Genomic DNA, 19,952 nt, shown 5'->3' with positions numbered 1-19,952 from the left:
CAGGGGCGTGGCCTCAACTCGAGAGGCGTGGCCATCCCTCTTAGCGCGGTAATGGGATGTGATGTTCGTGGGTGAGAGGAGTGGGCGTGGCCCAGCTGTAGGCGTGGTCTCACATCACGGGCGGCCTCAGGGCAGGGGCGTGGTCTTTCTTAAACAGCGTCAACTCGGGGGCGTGGCCTAAGGGCAGAGGCGTGACCTTCAGTTCAGGGCCGGCGCCGTGGGGGGCGTGGCTTTGGCTCGTGGGCGCGGCCTCCGGCTCGGGGCTGTCCCCCCTAGGGGCGTGTCCTGCCGAGCGCGCGCGCGCGGCCCCGCGGTCTCGTCACTTCCCGCGCGGACGGCGCTGTCGCCGGGGACGGTCGTGTCCGGTTCGGGCAGCGGCAGGAGCGGCGGGACGGGACGATGAGCGACAGCGGGGAGCAAAACTACGGCGAGCGGGTAATACACGGAGCCCGAGTGCGCTGCGCGGCCGGGCCCCTCCTCTCTCCCCTTCCCACACACTCTTCCATCGCCTTCGGGTGGCGCCGGCGCCCCCGCGGCCCCCCGCGTTCCCCCGTGTCCCCCCGTGTCCCCTTTCGCGGGTGACGGAGCCTCCGCGGGAGCGGAGAGACGGGTGAGGCGGCATGGCGGCGTCGGTGGCGGAGGAGCCGCTCCCCGCGTGAGGTGCTCGGCGCCATCTTGGGCCGGGACCGCGCGCGCCCGGGAGGGACAAAATGGCGGCCCCGAGCCCTCAGGGGCCCCTCGTCCTTCATCCCACCCCTGCGGAAGGCGAACGCTGTTATTATTCTCTCTCCAGAGCCGCCTTGCAACCCACTCTTGATTTGCTCTTTAATTTAGACCGCTGTTCGCTTCCTCTCGCCTGTAACAATAACTCTGCTCTTCGGGCCTAGCGTCCAGGTGGCTCGGGCTCGCCTCTAATTTAGACTTGATAATCAGAGGCAACCCCTTCGCTTTGTGAAACCTGCAGCAGATATCTCTCAAAGCTTATCGTTTGGGAAAGATCTCACTGTCCGGATGAGTTTTTATTAATTTCGAAATAGATGACTTGCTAAGCTTCACGTTTGTGATGCACATTTGTAGTTGCTTTTTTTTTTTTTTTTTTTTTTTTTTTTTACTGCATCAGCCTTGTTTGCCTTTGACGTCTTTAATTAGGGTCAGTACTGTATTTTGGGGATTTTTTTTCAGCATAATTCAAATATTTTGCTGCAGCATCGGAGGGAGTTGTGGAGGTGATAAGTTCTTAAATTTTAGACTGGACGGGGTAAGAAATATTAGAGAACGTAGTAATACTGAGTGATGTCTTTCTTAGAATATACCTTTGTCTTATTAATCCACTATAAGAAGCCGTCATATCTGAGTGTTTCTACTTCAAGGTAGGTAAAGTAGAAAAATCTGGTAAAATTAGGTAAGGTAGAAAAATTCGGTCTCCAGAGGGCTAAAAATGGGAGTGAATGGTGAAAGACAAGGATTAAGGAATAGGCTCGTGCCAGCGCCAGTGTTTTCATTGGTATCTTCATTCACTCTAAAGTTATTTTAGTGAGGGGGTATTTTTTTGGTCTGGGTGAATGATTTGTGTGTTAGTTTCTTTTAAAGATGCTTTAATTGTTTTGTAGATTGGAAGCAAATTTAGTCTTAATAAAGTTTCCTAGAATAACCTGCATTGTGTTTTCAGTCAGAAAGAGTGGAAATAATTAAGCTTCTATAGCAAAGTCTTTTTGTGTGAAACAAATGTGCAGAGTATCGGGGCAGAAATTGTTATCTACTGCTTTTCTATATTTTTAACTTTAAAAATGTATTAAAGCATTTGTAGCCTGCCTTTTCCAGTGCCTAAAATGAGTTATGTCTGAACTTTAGGGACTTTCAAATAGGTAAGTTGTTTAAAATTGACATGTTTGTAAAGGTGAAACCATAGAGCTGCAGACCTGCTATTCCATACTGGAGCAGGGATTTGTTTTCAACTTCTGCTCTTGCCAGTGTTATTTATGGGTTTTTTTGCTTACTTAAGGCTTATGTTTTACTGAGTCAGTGGCTTTTATGCTTTTCCAAGCTGGAGTCTCTGCAGAATAGAGTTAGTGTTTGGATAAATAATCTGCAGTATGATTGTAACTGTCTTAAACAGTCCCAAGTTCAGGCTGCCAACAGGAATTGTCCTCTTGCTCTCTCCTTTAGTGGTGTTCCCTTCAGTCAGTCAGATCTGGGAATTCAGTCAGCTGGATCTTGTTTTACTCCATTTCCAGCTGCATTGGTTTGCAGGCCTGACTTGATTGAGTCCTCATGGCAGCTTTTGGGATGAAGAAATTCCAGGTGCTTTTGCCAGGAATGTGACTTGTTTATGCAGCAGCACGAATTTACACTGGATTATGGTGTTTTTAAAAGTGGGGGGTGGAATGTAAGAAGAATTAAAAATCCCCACTTGAATTCTCTTTTACAATTTATGCTCCATAGTGGGATGAACTCTAGAAACTTTTTGACTGAAGAAACTATAAATTATGGAATGCTTCCAGTACTTAAATACTGTAATATACTTGAGATGTTGTTGTTGTGCTGCAGTGCCATTGTTTTCCAACTTAATTTTGTTTTCATTGAAATTGTTCTCACTGAACAGGCATGGAGGGGTTAGAAAAAGACGAGTTAAAAGCCAAATTAATGAGTCCTACCTTGTGAATTAGTTAATTATGATGGCTTGGTATGTGGTCAGAAGCTGTTCAATGTGCAAGTCAGGGTGGGGGGTTATGTTTGGGTCTTTTCGGTTTTAATGTATAAAAGCGCAAATTACAGATTGCTTCCAAGGTATTTAATACGTGTCTTTTCAAAAAAGAGTGATTTTTATTACTAAATTGTGTGAGGAGGTGGTCTGAGGAAGCAGTTTGAGATTAGGCATGAGCTGATCACTCAGTGCCACCAAAGGGATAGACCATTCCCTGTGTTCCTCCCTCACCAACTGGCACTTGATGGCACCTCATAGGGAGCTGATTCAGTGCCCAAACCTGTCAGAAGATAGTTTGGGTTTTGCTGATGGATTAATTTCCTGCCAGCTTGGGGCACTGGAGGAGCCCACAGGGCCGGTGGCAGAGGTGGTGGGAGGAAGCTGTGGCCTAATTGTTCAAAACACTCTGTTCTTTCTGTGTGGAGTTTGGAAACCTGTGGAAAGGTATGGTTCTGCTCTCCCTCGAGTGAATCCCCAGCTCCCATAGCAGTGATCTCATGTCCCTCAGGGGAAGAGAGGCAACTTCCATAATGGAGAGGTTGGAGAACGTGGAGTCAGCACAGTGACACCTTGAATAAGAGGCTGCAGATCGGATAATGTCATGTGAGGCTGCACCTTTCCTTAGGAAAACAAGTGGAAATACATAACTTCATAGGAATATATTATTATAAAACCTTTATTTCTCTGTATCTTACGTTACTGACTGAAATCTGTAACTTCTGTTCCTGTGAGGAAAACCGGGATCTCAGCATCACCTTTCATACCTACTGCCCCCCAAATAATCCTGTGTTGGGACATTCCCTGCTCAGCAGCTGTAACGCCTTTTGTGAATGTGCTTAGAGCTGTTAAAGGCATCCTGGCGTTATTACACTTGGTTTAAACATGCTTGAGGTCTGGAAAGAGCCACAAGCCTGGACTCCAGGACTTCATGCCTGATGAAGGGGAAGAACTGTTGATAAAGACCAAGGGATCTGGGGAGGGAGGTTAAGTCCACACTTGACAAAGTTAGTGGGGGGGAAATGGTTATTGTTTAGTGAATACTGTCTGGATCTGCTGACTAGCAGTGCTGGAATATAGGCAGGGTAAGGAGAGTTGTTTCTTCCCTCTACCACATGTCATGCCAGGAGCATACTTCAGCATTTTTCAGTAACTTCAAATTCACAGAGTGAAAGCAAGGAGTAGGAAAAGAAAAAAGAACATATAAAGAACAACAAAACCAGATGGAAGATATGAGCTGTGACTGATGTGAACCCTCTAGGGTGTAAAATAAATTTGCAGTGTTGCAGGTCTCTGGTTCTTGGAATTTTGGATAGGGAGGATTTCCTGGGGCTTGGGGTGGAAAAGGGGTAACTTGGTTATTTTGGGGGTTATTACCAGTCCTGGTGATATCCAGAGCAGGGGACGTGAGTTGAATTCCTTTACAGCTGGAATAAAGAAGTGCCATGATCCTGTAAAGTGTGGTGGATTGAAGGATGATCTGGAAAAAAAAGTGGATGTTTAAAGCCTGGGAAATATGAAATTCAAAGGAGTTGAATGAAAATAGGCCAGCAGTTTAATTGTTTAAATTTAGGTCAATAGTTGTGTCTAAGACTTCTTCCTAAGCTCAGCTCCTCGGTGTCCAGATTCCACATCAACCTTAACAAAATACAGCAAAGATTGCCTGAAAAATGTACCAAATGTATGAAGAATTACCTATTCTCTACTAAATTCTTCAAAGCTTTTTGACTTCTAAAAGCTCTGAAAAAGGGTTTGGGGTGTATTTGTGGGCAAAATCCTCTCAACTGCTTCCCTCCAAACCTGCATTTCTCCTTTTATTTCTGGTCTCAGACCACCTGTGTTTGACCACAGCTCCTTCTGTTTAGCCCAGATAATCTTTTATGAATTGAGGTATTTTTTCTCAGGTGAAAAGCAGCCTTAATTTGGGTTTTAGTCCTTCTTCAATCTTACTTTGTCTAACTTTGTTGAAGAGCTAAGACTTCTTGAGGCAAAATGCATACATTAACTCAGAACTCATCTCTGGAGTGTTTTCTTTGGAAGGTAGTAATTGATTTAGGTTAAATTAGTTAATTGTAATTTAAATTGCTCTCTAATATTCTCCCTGCCCTTTGCAGTGTTAGTACATGGGGAAGCTGTAGTTTAGAGCAAAACCTTAAACATCTTTATGAAGAATACAACGTTGGCCAACTTAGTTCTATTTCTGTTGCTCTTGGGATTAATTGCAAACCTGCTTTATCCTTTATGTCATGTTTCTTTCCCCTGTATGGTAGGTTAAGCTGGTAACATTTGGTTAAAGTTGTATGGAAGTGGTTGAAGCATAATTAAGTTTTGGGTTAGCTAATGAATTTCTGAATGCTTAGTACAGGATTCCTGTTGAGTTAGTGTTCAAGTTTAAGACATGTTAGAAAGATAAAACAAGGGATTTTTGAGAAAAATCTGGTACCCAGTGTCATTAGTGAGCTTTCTTCATCAGAATTTACACTAAATTCAGGATTGTTTTTAGAAGGAAGTATAATTCTGCTGAATTGTAAATTTTCTCTGATGTCTTTAAATGAAGAATACTTTCTACTAGTGTGTTCAGGTGTTTAAGGCATATGACTAAAGTCAAGCATTGTACTGATTAAAAAATAAAAATACACAAGTTGAAACTGCTAATTAGGTCATGAGGAGATTGCCAGTAAATAACAGAGCAGGTGGGGCGTTATTCCAGAGTAGTTTGGAGTGTGGGGCACAAATGCAGTTCTGGTCAGTGGGAAATTCAGATTTCTGTGGAAACACAAAGCCTGCACATGTAATCCCACTTGTGCAGGCAGCTGGGGATGTGTGCTCCTAAACCTTCACACCAGGAGGGGCCCAAAATTCAGATAATTGGAGTTCATAGAAGGACCAGCCGTGCGGTGCTTTCTGCATTCAAAAGCACATCTGTCAGTGGCTGCAGCAGGACCTCACTGGAGTCACTCCTTGGTGATTTTGTCTCAGTGTGTGGCTGATAGTGCAAATTACTTTGAGTTTCCTGATGCTGCAATTCCTTAGTAGGTACTCAGTTGATCCAGTTGCACTTGCTATTAAATACAGGCATAAATAGCAAATTCAGCTACTTAGGGCTAAGTTAAACTGAGTTGACTGAACCTGTTGATAAAATTGTAGGGCTTTGGTAGATTCAATTCTTGAACTGCATTTATAGTAAAAGTCCACAACACTTTTTTTTTTCTAGTTTCAGTTTTGGCACTAGATTTTATCCTGGAGTTCTTAAATATTCTTCATCCTGTTCTTTTTCTATTAAGGTTAATGTTGAAGAAGGAAAATGCGGAAGTCGCCATTTGACAAGTTTTATAAATGAGAATTATTTGAAGCTCAGGAATAAGTGAAGCTGAAATTTGAAAAAAAAGAAAGTGAATGCATGCTAATTATCAGACCAGAAGTCCCACTTATAGAATATTGAGCAATTTGTGTGAAGTGGGGAAGATGAAAGAAGTCAGAATTTGAAACGGAAGAATGAAGAAAAGGAATAAAAATGAAGTTAAGATAAGAAGTAATCTGGAATCTGAAAGCACTACGCTAAGTAATTACTAGTCTGTTTATGTGTCCCTGTATATTTTGCTAAACATGCATGCATTATCTGTTTAATAGCAAAAGTACATGCAGGGTAAAGAAGTGTCTACCAGGGAAAAAAAAAAAACCTCCTTAAAAATCTAGGCAGTGCTAATGCCGACTGCCCGGACACATAGCTATGAATATTTACCATTTATTTCACTGGAGCTTGTTTACAGCCCGTAGGTGAACAAGGAATTGTGTACAAATTAGGCTTTCAATATCTGCGTGCAGGAATCCCGTTCTGCTTCCAGAAGCGGAAGTGCTCATGGGTCTGGCAAGTCGGGGAGGCACACCCCTGCAAGATCTCGCTCTAAGGAGGATTCCAGGCGCTCCAGGTCAAAATCTAGATCCAGGTCTGAATCCAGGTGAGTTTGCTTCTTTTTCCTCTTCCTCACAAGTCAGATGATTGTCAGAGGTAACCCAGCTTAGCCAGTTCTGTTCCCAGAGTTACTGGATCTTGTGTGGACATGGAATACAAAGGGGCATGTGTGGTTTCAGGATTGGGAAAGCCAAATTCTATAAATTTAGATATTTTTGCTGCTTCTTCCAACAGTTAAATCAGCTATGTAGGTGTGTATCCTTGCTGATACACTTTGGAGGTGCCTGCCTTTTATCTCTTCGCATATTGACTTGTGTCTGAGCGTGGAGTACTAGGAGCTTTAGGTCTTAGTTTTGCTGTGCATTGACAGAGTTTGGTGCATCAGCAGATTTCCCATTTTAAGCCACATTCATGTATTATGTTTCTGTACTGGAAACAGTGATGTTCCTGGAGTAGTGAAAAGCAGTAGAAATAAATGTGAATTTCACAGTTTGACATTTTAAATCTGTTGATTTCACTTGAAAATTAACAGGCTTTGAATATTAGAAAATAAATAATGAATGTTTGAAAATTAACAGCTTTGAATATTAGAAAGCTCTCCAGAAAAGTTGTGGAGAGCTTGCTTATTGTATTTGTCATGTGGCAGCACAAACATCCACGTGCCTATTTGTACTGTATTACCTCTCCTGATACTCACCTGCCAAACAAGCTGTGTGCAGGGTCAGAATTCCTCTTTTAAGAGTAGCTAGTTGACTGCTGACTACAGAAATGAATGTGTTGATCATTTCTTTACTCGTAGGCATTCAGGCTAAAAAAGGTGAGGTTTCAGCAGTGTGTTTTTCAGGTGAGCTGTTCACAATGCACTTCTTATGTGAACAAGCAATGAACTGCCAAAGCCTGAGGGGCAGGCTGGAGGAAGATACTGTGCTGTCAGCAATCTCCCACGATTGAAAACACTATCAAAGAGGGTGTTAAATCTTGCAAGATTGAACAGAAAGGCTTTTGTGAGAAGGAAGGTAGCTGGGAAGCTTTGACACCAGAAGAATGAGTTTTTTTAATTCAGGCACAGTCACAAGTGTCATATCATGTATCTGACAGTCCTTGTAGTGTAAGAAGAAATGTGTCAAATAAAATGAATAAATACTTGTTAGAGTAGTACCACTGGAGTGACCTGTGAGAGTGCCAGCAGTGAGAGATGATGGGGCAGCTCAGGAAGGGCCCAGCCCCAGATCCTGCTCAGGCATTCAGCTCTGGGCTCAGACCCTGCTGTCAGGGCTTTTATCCAGTTGAGGTTTGAAAACCTTGGGGGAGGGAGGCTGAAAACACCTTTGGGGGACCTTTTAATATTAGAACAACAAAGTCAGGACACCTCTCAGCATATTCTTCTGCTCCTTAAACCATATGACTCCAGGGATTTCATACTCCTTAAAACATTTCCCACTTGTAGAGTAACCACAATACTGAGTAAAAATGCAGTCACAGATCGTACTCAATTCTGAAGAAGCAAATATAAGCTGTAGAATTTATGAGAGACCTGACAGATCTTACTTTTGCAATAAAAAGTGTGTAAATAATGCCCTAGCAACTGCCTTTCTACTTTTTGATGAGCAAAAAGTAGAAGTTTATAAGTACCATGGCTTCCTGAGCATTTAACAGCTATCTTGAAGATGCCTATGGCTGGAGGTAACAGAATTACATGTCAGAGTTAGTGTTGACTAGTGGATTTGGACAGAATTGTGTCGAGGCACATAATTAGAAACAACATACTTTAATCTCTGTTCAGTGCTGTCACACACTGGGATGTGGTCATGGGCAGATCATTGAACTCTGGCTTTCCCAGAGAAATAACCCTGTGATAACTTATATATTTCTTGGTAGTTTCTGTTGCAAATGTATTTTTTGAGTTACCAGCTTATAAATTAAACTTTGATTTGGGAACCAACCTGTGTCTTGGTGTTTTTATCAGTTGGGGTGTGGATATACTTGATTTTAAAATCTACTTTTATTGAAGTTTGTATCTCCTATCTTTGGCTGATACCATTCTGGTTCTTGAAATATCAGTTCTGAGTTTGCTTTATTTTTTTTTTCCTATGTCAGTGGCTGAAATGTGGCTGTGTGCATGTGTGGAGCTTCTTGTTTTTGCTATTGATATTATAATTTCTCTATGTTTTTACTGTTTTCACAGCTTCAGGGAAGTTCTCTTTTTTAATTTCGTTGCAAAAAATCATGTTTTGTCTATAAATACGTAGTGAAAAGTGCTGTAATGTAACATGCTGAATTAATTTCTCCTGGACATGGATATCCATTTTAAGTTGAGCTTTTCTGTCTCACTCTTGATGAGGTTGGAGGTGCTTTTTGAGGAGATAGATTGAACAGTTTGGCTGTGACACTTGTTGAGAAACCCCTGGAAGAAGCTGTTAAATGCTCAGGAGTAAAAGCAGTTCAGGTTCAGAGCTTCCCTCATGCCAGTGGGGTGGTGCTGCTGTGGAATTAGAGGAGGGGGACATTTAAGACAGAGCTAGGAAATCAGCAATTTGTGACTCAGATCCATTGACTGTTACACTGTTTATTGCACTTCTTAGCCTTGCAGGAGTTTTTCTTTGGAGTGGTGTGGAATGCAGGTTACTTAGTGCAGCCATCAGCAGATGAAGATCAGGTGTAGTAGCCCCTGTGAGTGTCCAGCTTCTCCTCTAGGATTGGCTGTGTTGGGAAGGCTTCTTTGGGAGAAGGAGTTGAAGAGTGTTAGGCCCTCGTGTCCACAGAACTTGTGATGTAAGAAAATACTTTTTGGGGAAAAAGGAATTGATGAGCAGTTGCACCTTTGCATAAATGCGCTTACAAGAGTGAACATGTAAATATTCATGAACAAGCAGTGCTAAATAACTGCTGAAATACCAGCAGGTAAATGAGCCAGCTCAGGCTTGATTTCTTCAGATTATGCTCAGCTCTGTTTCAGGGGTATTTGCCAGACTTTAAAGAATGCATTTGCTTGTCAGTGTTACCCAAGGCACCACCAAGAGAGTGCCCCCCTCAGTGGTGCATGCTTTGTGTTAAAGCATATTTACTGGTCCCTTTGTCTGATACATGTGGAAAAGAAAGCCATCCCACTTGCTTTTACACTAAACACTGAATATTTAAGCACTAGTATGTCACACCCAGGTAGCTTTGTTAAATGAAGGGCTGATTGATCAGTGTAAGTTCCTGTACTACAGCAAGAATGCCCTGAGAGCATCTGCAGTAATCTGATAGTAAAGATTTAGCGACAGTCATTGAGGGTAGTGAGTAAATGGATTATAGCTTAGGTATGTGGTGCTGCAGAATTTGGGGAAACAGTTATTTGAGCTTTTTGTAACTATCTGATGGATTTTTGAAATGTTAAACACGCCAACAAGCCCAACACTGTACCTTTCTCTTCCTTCCCTCAGGTCTAGATCAAGGAGGAGTTCCCGCAGACACTACACCAGGTCCCGCTCCCGGTCCCGCTCCCACAGGAGATCCAGAAGCAGGTCGTACAGTCGGGACTACCGGCGACGGCACAGTCACAGCCATTCCCCCATGTCTACTCGGAGGCGTCACATTGGGAACAGGGTATGTGTGTCCTGGATGCATCCTGGAATCGTCTCTGTGCCCTGAGAAACACAAAGGGGTTCTGTGAATGGCTTTTGTTCCTGTAGGTTGAATTTATTAGTGGCTATTAGCAGGTGACCTAAATCTCAGCCCCACCTTTGTTGCTGTTCATCTTCAAGCACTGACAGTCACAACTTGAGAAATATGTTGCACTGCAAATAAACCTAATTTCATTCTAATATCTCTGTCCCTTCCTTTAGGCAAATCCTGATCCAAACTGTTGTCTTGGAGTGTTTGGGCTGAGTCTGTACACTACAGAACGAGACCTGCGAGAGGTTTTCTCCAAGTATGGGCCCATTGCCGACGTTTCCATCGTGTACGATCAGCAGTCACGGCGCTCCCGAGGGTTTGCATTCGTCTACTTCGAGAACGTCGAGGATGCCAAGGAGGTAGGTTGGGGTGCACAGTATGGGCTGTGTTTGCTGGGCTCTGACCTCCTGGGGTGTATGTTCTGACACAGTGTATAGCCAGGGGAAACTCATAGCCTGAAAAATAGTTGGAATCTGATTTGGCCTTAAAAATGCTGCAGAATGAATTATGAATTGGGAATTCTGTAGTCACCCAGTAGAGAATCCTATGCTCACACCTGTCCTTGTAGAGCTGCCCTTCATGGGCTGGGGAAAGACTTATATTCTGCATAAACTCCACTCCAGAAGGTCTCCAGTCTTTTCCACATCTGGCATGAAAGCTTCCGTGTTGGGTTGGAGCTTTATGTGTAGGTGCTGCTACTTGGCAGACAAAAAAAAACCCAAAACACAAGTGTTGTTGGTTTTTTACTTGTTATTTGTGACTCTGATCTTAATGCAAGGTTATGGTCATTTGAAGGATGTATTTGAATATCTTAGTGGTGTTCTTTTAACCTGTAAATGTTTTACATGTCCCTACATCAGCCTGTTGAAAGGTTGCTCTTAATCATGTCAGAGGCTTTAAAACAATTGCCCGGTGATGTTCCTTTCAGGATTTTAGTCAGTGGTTACAGGCACTTAAGTCCAGCTGGCCTAGAGCATCTTACACAGTGCATTCACTGTAAGATGTGACACTCAGACCTGCCTCCAATCAGCCGTTTTTTAGGACATTTCTACACTTAAAGGAGCGGTTAGAAATGTTGTGTAGTTGCTGAAGTTCATACCTACAGCTAATGTTCTTCTGTCACTCCTTAGGCAAAGGAACGTGCCAATGGAATGGAGCTGGATGGAAGAAGGATCCGGGTAGACTTTTCCATAACAAAAAGACCTCACACACCAACCCCTGGAATCTATATGGGAAGACCCACTTAGTAAGTTGTGTCCATGGTTTTGGCTGGGTTTTTTTCCCCCCAAACCAGTACAGGATAGGATTCATGATTCTGTAAAAATTCCTGTCCCTGAGAGACCTGATTCTGAGTGGTTTTCCCGGTTTCTTGGGGCTTACGCATTAATTAATTCATTTAACATTTGGGATTAGTGGTTTGCTGTGTTCACACCCTGCACTTTTGACTTCCAGTTGCCAGCAGTGTAAATAGTTTTCCCGAGTCGTTCCCCAGTTCACTTCCCAAGACTTTCAGCTTACTGGTGGTTATGGTGATGTTGTGTTGAGACTAAAGGTTTCTGATTTTTAAGTCAGAAAGTTGATTGAACAGGAGCTTTTTGAGAGTTAAAAGTGAATGAAGACTTGTCTGGGAATGGAATGTGCCTGTGATACCTAAAGGCTGAGGAAAATAACTGAAAGTTCTAGCATTTAAATAACAATTCATTAAGTAGTAATTTCCCACCACCTGCACTGGTGGGAAACAGGAGTACTTGCAGTCTTCCAACTGTGAGGATAGGAAGTAACAATGTAACCTCGGCTAAATCATGTGAATTTACCACACTGCAGACAAAGTTAATGTTTTGTATCTTAGCAAATGCAATTTCCTTCCCTCTTTGCAGTGGCAGCTCACGGCGGCGAGATTACTATGACAGAGGCTATGACAGAGGCTACGATGACCGTGATTATTACAGCAGGTCATACAGGTGAGCATATTTGGAATCTTTTGCTGCTTTCTAAACTCTGTTTTCTCATCTGCTTGTGCAAGCATTAGGCAGTTCATCCTACATAACTATTCCAGAATATTTTTGCACTCACTGTCAATCTGGAATTTTCCTGTGAAATTTTCACCAAAATTACTGCTCAATACAAATTATATTATTTGGATTGAGAAACACTTGATGATGTTTAACCTGTGGCCTGCCTTAGTCCAAAGTGTTTTCTGAATCTGCGCTAAGTGTTCATTGTGCTTTCCTTTTTGAATCTTTAGTCGGTTCATCTGTTAGCACAGAAATGGTGCAGATTAATGTTTGAGTTGGTATTAAAGTGTCTACTTAAATTTTGAGCACATTGTAGTAGTAGATAAAAAGTGGGAAATTTCAGTGGTCCCCAGTATCTCCTGCTGATAATTATGGCACCTCAAATGTTGCCAAAAATAAGGAATTGGGGATTGGAGCATGTGTTGGGCATCTGTATTAAAAAGCTTTTTAAACATCCCTTGTCAGGTTGGATGTGTGTGTAATCATGGTTGGGGTGCAGTTGGTTTTGGTAATAGAGAAATTGGTTTTCTGCATTTTCCATCAAAATCCTTGTCCCTTGCAAAATCCTCACAATTTCTGGGACACTGTTAAGTTGAACACAAAGATAAGAGTTGATATTTTCTGTCTGCACTACCAGGCATTCCTGCAATTGCAGAATTCCATGTTAAAGTTACGCTATGGGCCCAAGTCTTCAGTGCTTAAGTGGTGCCTTTTCATCCTGACAGGGATTTGTGAATGTTACCAGTTGTGATTGTGTCAGGAGAGAGCCAGTGAATGACCTGCTTTGGTGGGAAGTGTCCTTACTTGTGACAGGGCTTGCCCCTGGATGGTGTTTAAGGTCCCTTCCCTACCCAAACCATTCTAGGATTCTGTGAATAAATGCGGAGCCACAAATGACTTGTGTGTGGCTACTTGAAAAATGTCATGGTCTGCTACTTTCCCCTCCTGCAGACCTGGGTTGGTTGAGGGAGAGAGGTGTTACTATGTTGTGAGTGCTTCCCTGAGGAAGGAAAAGTTGGAATTGTTCAAGATGCAGTGGAGCATTGCACACCCCACCCTAAAAATTCCACTGGTAACGATTCCTTTGCATTCCCTACCTTCTGAAAATAAAGCCTTAAGGGAAATGTAGTGACAAATGGGAATTAAAACTTCAGTTTCGCCTTGTTACTGTGGGAGGCTTAATTTTGCCTGAAGAAGTGTCTGTAAATAAGGTAATATTCTTTAAGAAAAGCAATCCCCCATAAACAACTGGGGAAGGCTTTAAACTTGATTTAGTCTCCATTTGGAGCTTTGCTAATCTGAGTCTGAGGAGGTTTCAGTGCAGCCACTCAATGCTGTAGGGTGATGTTTCAGCTCTCTATAAGTCACATCACATTTTGTGTTTAAACATGACTCAAAAGTGTTAAAATGTCAGGATGGGAAGGTTTTCCACCTTGGAATCCATACTTTTCCTCAGGATAGTGAGTTGATCTTGCTACTTGAAAATAATAGGTAAAAGGATTTTCCTTGTGTAGGTAAGTGTTTAAAAATCAATGTTAAATTAAGTAAGTCAGCATCATCTGGTATAAGAACTAATGTCTTCATGTCATTTTCTTACTCTGATGATGGGGGGGTTTTGTACAGTGAACTTTTTGTTTATTTTTTAAATTCCTAAAAGTCGTCATTTTGTTTTCACAGAGGAGGAGGTGGTGGCGGCGGAGGAGGCTGGAGAGCTGTTCAGGACAGGGATCAGTTTTACAGGTGTGTACTGGACTAGTGGAACTAGGCAAGGAAACACAAAACTTGGGAATGCCTGGATTAGAGGGGTTTGGGAGTGCCTGGCTGTAGGACTTGACTGCAAGTCAAGGAAATCTTCACCTTCAACAAGTAATTCAGATTAAAAGTGAAGGTGGATTTGGCTTACCCTGCTTGTGTGGGATGCTCTTGGCTTCAGACTAAATTCACATGAGAGCAGATTGTGAGTGCAAGAGCTTGTATTTGCTGTGTTAGTAAAAAATAATCCTGGTAAGAAAAAAGAGAATTGAAATCATTGCTCTGTTGCCCAGTGGAAATGTTGATCAGGTCTCCCAAGCTTGTTAGCTTTCCCAAGTGCATTCCTGAGACCAGGATGGAATTAGAGCTACCCACATTAAGCTGCTGGCACTCACCTGTGCAGGTTTTAACAAAGGGATTGTTTGTGTCACCCCTGTCACAGGAGGAGGTCACCGTCCCCATACTACAGCCGAGGGGGCTACAGATCCCGGTCCAGATCCCGATCCTACTCACCTCGTAAGTAGTCGTGGACTCATGGAATGGTTTGGGTTGGGAGGGACCTTAAAGCTCATCCCATTCCACGCTCTGCCATGGGAAGGGACACTTCCCACAGACCAGCTTGCTCCAAGCCCCATCCAACCTGGCCTTAACTGGGCCTGGCTCAGTCACAGAGTTCACCTCTCAAAAGTAAATTTCCCATTTCTTGAATTTCTTTTGAGCTTCTGTGTCCCCTAAGATTGATTTGGGTGTGGGTATTTTATTGAGCCCCAACCTTTGAAAGTCTGACTGTTGGGTTTTTGTCTTTCAGGTCGCTATTAAAGCATGACACATAGAGGAATTTCTAGCTACAGCCTTTGAGTTGAAATTGCAAGTTTGTGGACAATATTTTTTTATTGTCTCTTCTGTTTAACCAAGTGACAGTGCCTAGTGAATTAGGTGACTTTTACACCTTTTATGAAGACAACTTCTGTGGTGTTCAATGCTGTTTCATTCTGCATATTTGTGTAGTTTGGTGCTTTGTTTCCAGGTGTGTTTTGAAAGGAGTATGTTTTGCATGTATTTTTTTAGTCTCCATTTTGATTCCTGAGAGGTTTCTATTGTAAAGACACAAACTGTTGAGTTAGTTTTTTCTACTGATTCCAAGTTATTCCCAAGATACAAACCTGTGTAAAATGCTTTCTGAAAGTGAGACAAGAAAATAAAATAAAAAGATGTTTGTTTTTTTTCTTTCCTACTTATTTTTGCCAAGAAAACAAAAGCATGGAGTTAATCCCAGGGCAAGTGCCATCCATTCCTTCCAGGAGGAACCAGTCTTTTGGTGTGCCACAAGTAAATTGCACCTCAGGTGCTTCTCAAGTCCATTTCTCACTTGTGAAATCGACACTGAATCCCTCATTTGAGTGTTCAGCTGTTGCCTCTTGTGTTTAAAAGATTTTAGGCCAACACTTGACTGTTTATCTGTCATACCACATAATGAATTTGCACTTGGATCTGTGAGCCAGTTATTTTTTAATCTTGTGTTGGAGGAGCTTTCCACATTGGTTTGTGGTGAGAATGTGTGGTTTTGTGGAAATAATGGAAATTTCTAGACTCAAACTGATGATTTCTACGAATGTAGGGAACAAAGTTTGAGGAGTGGTGTGCTGTGATGCAAAGGAAGGGACTGAGGGAGCAGGCCCTACCTGCTTCAGCTGCCTGGAGAGGAGATGGCCAACAGCAGCACACCAGGTGTCTTAGGGATTTGCAAATTATTCAGGTGTTTGTTAAAATTTCCCTGTTTTTACTGTCCAGAATGGACAATGGCAGTAATTATTTTAAATTGTTTGAGCAGTACCAGCCCATTCAGGGCTGAGTGGGCACATTTTTTGGTGACAAATTTTTTGGAATGTGTCATATGGCTTCTGTGCTGAGTGTGTCCCAAATTCCTGTGCCAGGTCTGTGCTTGGTATGAGCATTGCAAGGCTCATATTCCATGCATCATGGAATAATTCAGTTTGGAAAAGCCCTCTAAGATGGACTCCAGCCATTTCCCAACACTCAAAGGTGACCACTTGTCTGTGTCCCCAAGAGCCACATCCACAGGGCTTTCAGATCCCTGCAGGGATGGGGACTGTACCACCTTCAGCAGCTCCTGCTGCCTGCCCACCCTTTCCATGGGGAAATTCCTCCTGATGTGCAACCTGAACCTCCCCTGGCACAGCTTGAGGTTGTTCCCTCTCCTGTCCCTGTTCCCTGGGAGCAGAGCTTGACGCCCCCGGCTGTCCCCTCCTGTCAGGGAGTTGTGCAGAGCCAGAAGGTCCCACCTGAGCCTCCTTTTCTCCAGGCTGAGCCCCTTTCCCAGCTCCCTCAGCTTCTGCTGCTCCAGCCCCTTCCCCAGCTCCATTCACTTTTCTGGAATGCTCCAGCCCCTCAATGTCATTGTGAGGCCCAGGGGTGCTGGTAAGGCTCAGACACATGTCAGTTCCACCAACTGAGCCAGAGGGAATGGATGTTGTCTGAGTGGCAGCTTGCTGGGGTGCACCCCACAATCCATGTTAAAGCTGTCCCTGGGGTTTGGGGAAGCAGCTGCTGTGGGGAGAGCCCAGCACTTGCTGCTGCTGCTGAATCATCCAAGGGCTCTCAGTCCAGGAAGGGCCCGGTGCTCCAGGGTGTAGCGCTGCCCTGTGGCGCAGCTGTGGGGTGTGGAGTGCTGGAAGCCACGGCTGCCTGGCCTGGTGCTCTGCAGCAGTGAGGCAGGAATTACCCATGGCAGGAGGAGGAAGCCTACCCTGATCCCCAGCATGGATCCCACCAGGGCAGCAAGGAATCCTGTGCCAGAGCAGCATCTGCTGGCTGGATGTGACAGGCTGTGCCCTTTTCTGACCTGCTTTCCCGTCAACACAGGACAAATAAAAACCTTGGAAGCATGCGGAGGGCAAAAAGGAAACCAGGAGCTGTTTGTGTGGCTGTCCTCTCCCCACACATGCAGGTGGAATTTCCTCTGGGGCAGTTTGAGTCTCCCTGCACAGGAGATGCTCCTGTCCCTGCAGCATCTCCTGACTTTCCCTGGGCCTGAGTTGGGGCCTGCAGGGATTGTGGAGCTTGAGGGAGCTGTGCAGTATCAAGGCAGTTGTGGGTTCAGTACATTCAGGCACCTCTTGCATGAGTAGTGCAGTAGCTCTCTGCTCCTCTTGGAATTCCAGGAGCTCCTAAAAATCCTGTTTTTCCTTGCAACTCCTTTATTTGGGTTAAAACTATTTCGCAGGTCACTCCAGCTCCAGTAGATTGATCACGCACAAGGCAGGTGTTCCCATCCCAGTGGAGCTGCTCTGCAGCTGGGAGAAGCCAATCCTTTTGTTTTCCTGCTTGGGTAGGAAGTGTGCGACTCCACAGGACCCTCCTTGGTGCCTGTCTCTGCCACCTGCCTTTCCTCTGCACCACTGTTCCCACGGATCCATACCTTTGACATCACCCGGGGAAAGCCAGCAAAACTTAGTTGGGAAGGAGCTGCTGGGCCATATCCACCATTCCCATCATTAATGTCTCGTGCTTGACCCCAGTGCAGGTGTAATTAGCACAGACACTGATTTTGTTACCCAGCCATGCCAGTGCCTCCACCTCAGCATTCCTGACTGTTACAGACTTGGAAACTTCTGGAATCCAGTGAGTAGTGGGTAGATTTCCACTCATGTCCCAGCAAAGGGTGAGCAAAACAATTGAAAAGCATGGATGCATTTTCCAGCCAAATTGTGAATTATTTTCTCAGCTCTGCTCTTCCTGAGGGATAATCCCACCTCCCAAGATGGGCTGCTTCCATGCCAGTCCTTGGTGCTCTTCCCTCACTGCCGTAGCATCTGCGCCATTCTCTGACTGGGAGGTTTCTAAAAGCCAAAAACCACATTTCAGATGGTTCATCGCCTCTGTATGAGGGAAATTTGGGATCAGCCCAGCCTGGAGCTGCCTCGTGGTTTGCTCAGAGTGGTGAGGGGCAGGTGGGAGGTGCTCTGGCAGCACATCCTGATCCCACTGTGCTGCATCGTGGCACAGAGTCACCTCTGCCATGAGGTTGGGAGAGCAAACCAAGTCCTTCCATGAGGGAAATGGGTTCTTTTTTAGGACAGGGTTTACTCGGGGCTTTGTTTTGGCACTGCCTCGCCTGTGCAGACTCTGCAGCCAGAGGTGTCCCCATGGAGCAAAGAACAGCTGCATTCCCACCTTGTTCCCAATCCTAACAGTGAATGGGCAGGATGAAGCTCTCCTGAGATTCTCTGCATGATGAATAGTGGAAAATATCCTTGAGGATTCAGGGAAAACTTGCAGGTCAGAGAGGTGAGGCAGGTTCCTCCTGGGCCAGGTCGCTGGGCTTTTCCTGCTGGATTACTGCAGCCTCCTGGGGTAACTTCTGGAGCCCTGCTGGCTCCCTCACCCCACTGTCTTTCCTCTGTCCTGTTCCAAACACCCTCTGGGGATGTGGGATCCAAGGAGAGATCCCAACACAGCCTGCTCCGTTAGCAGGAGCCCAAACAGTGCCCTGAGTGCAAATCCCAGTAAGGCCAGTCTGCCAGAACAGGGTGATGAAACCTCGTGGATCCCAACCTGCCTTCTCCAAGACAGGCTTTCCAAAGGCTCAGGATAAAATGGAGTTGTGGTCCAGACTGTTTATCCTGAGCTTTGAGGAGACTCAGGAACCCCCCCAGGCTGGCCTCAACGTGGATTTGGTAGTCCCAGATGTTCGCCCAATCTCCTCCCAAAACCTCCAGCTGTGGAACGGCATCTCCTCTTCTTCCCATCAACCATTGTTTTTTTCCTAGTTTGTCCTGTTTTTTCAAGGCAGCCCTTCAGACACAGCAGGTTATCTTGTCGTTTTCCAGACTAAACAAACCCTCCTTCAACCTCTCATGGCCTTTTGCTCATTTTATCAGTCTTGCTGCTGCATTCCAAACTCATTCCATGCTGGCATCTCTTTCCAGGGAGGAATGATCTTGCTTGCAAGGCTGCCCTTGGAAGATGCTTTCCCTTTCCTGCTGGATCCTGCACCGCTTTTAGGACCTTTTTTCCATCTAGTTGCTGCCTCTCCAGCTGTTTTGTACCACTGCTCTGAAATCTTCCTCCCCAAAGCACAGACTTCCCTTGAGCATCACATGTGGACCACGACAGATCCACCAAAACTGGAAAACAGTTACCAGCTCCATAGGGTTGGAAATCATCTGCAGAAGTTTGTTGAGCTCTTTCTGCAAAACCAAAAATCAGGGGCAGGGGGGATGAGCTCATGCAGGTAACTGCAGGAGACTCCTCTGTTGCATCCAGCTCTGGCAGAAGGCTGTTTTGAGTAGTAAATGCCAAAAACTCATGTTTCTCCCACTGCTTCCCAGTGGCAGCGACCTCACACAATGAACCAGCAGCTTCTGCTCCTTTCCCGTTGATAGCTCATCCCTGAGGAGGCAGGAATGACCTGAAAAAGGGAAAGATCTTTGAAAAGGACTTTATCAACCAATTTCAGCCTAAAATCACCCAAAAAATGTGCAGGGGATGCAGGAGCCACGAGCACTGGTGACAAATGACAGCCAGGCAGGAGCCACGCTGAAAGCAAAGCCGAAGAAATTGGAGAAGGATTCTTCTGGCTTTGCATCATCGCAGCCCAACCACATCTATTTTTGCTGTAGGCATGGCATCGAGCACCCGTCACCGCTATTCCTACTCCATCCATCTCTGTATGCCAGGGAAGACTGGCAGTGGGATGGAGCAGCAGGGGGAGCGGTGGTTTGTGTCCTTAATTGCCTTAAAATCTGGGGAATTCAGAATACTGCCCTTCACCCGCCCAGCGCAGGAAGGGATGCCTGGCCCTGGACACAACGCTTTGTTCCAAGAGCATAAGGCCACTTGTCACCCACCCAGACAGGGTTATTCTGCACCTTATTTCTGTCTCCAATCATGT

General features: G+C 44.6%; 1 protein-coding gene across 1 annotated transcript; it reads left to right on the top strand.

Annotated features, from left to right (window-relative positions):
- The first annotated feature begins 247 nt into the window (after positions 1-247).
- TRA2B (transformer 2 beta homolog) lies at positions 248-15,261 on the top strand. Its single transcript, XM_086843236.1, has 9 exons — positions 248-435; positions 6,527-6,660; positions 10,040-10,202; positions 10,442-10,630; positions 11,402-11,517; positions 12,149-12,232; positions 13,964-14,026; positions 14,481-14,554; positions 14,847-15,261. The coding sequence occupies exons 1-9, from the start codon at positions 400-402 to the stop codon at positions 14,855-14,857; spliced, it is 870 nt and encodes a 289-aa protein (XP_086699362.1). The 5' UTR covers positions 248-399; the 3' UTR covers positions 14,858-15,261.
- The last annotated feature ends 4,691 nt before the right edge of the window (positions 15,262-19,952 follow it).

This window comes from Cyanistes caeruleus, chromosome 10 (assembly GCF_971803275.1).
Source record: "Cyanistes caeruleus chromosome 10, bCyaCae1.hap1.1, whole genome shotgun sequence".
NCBI classification, from domain to species: domain Eukaryota; kingdom Metazoa; phylum Chordata; class Aves; order Passeriformes; family Paridae; genus Cyanistes; species Cyanistes caeruleus.
The sequence above is the reverse complement of the archived record's forward strand: the minus strand, read 5'-3'. Positions and strand labels throughout refer to the sequence as shown.

Coding starts and splice junctions, on each gene's coding strand:
- TRA2B (XM_086843236.1), top strand. CDS start 400: ATGAGCGACAGCGGGGAGCAAAACTACGGCGAGCGG. Junction 436..6,526: donor AGCAAAACTACGGCGAGCGG/GTAATACACGGA, acceptor ATCTGCGTGCAG/GAATCCCGTTCTGCTTCCAG. Junction 14,027..14,480: donor GACAGGGATCAGTTTTACAG/GTGTGTACTGGA, acceptor CCCCTGTCACAG/GAGGAGGTCACCGTCCCCAT.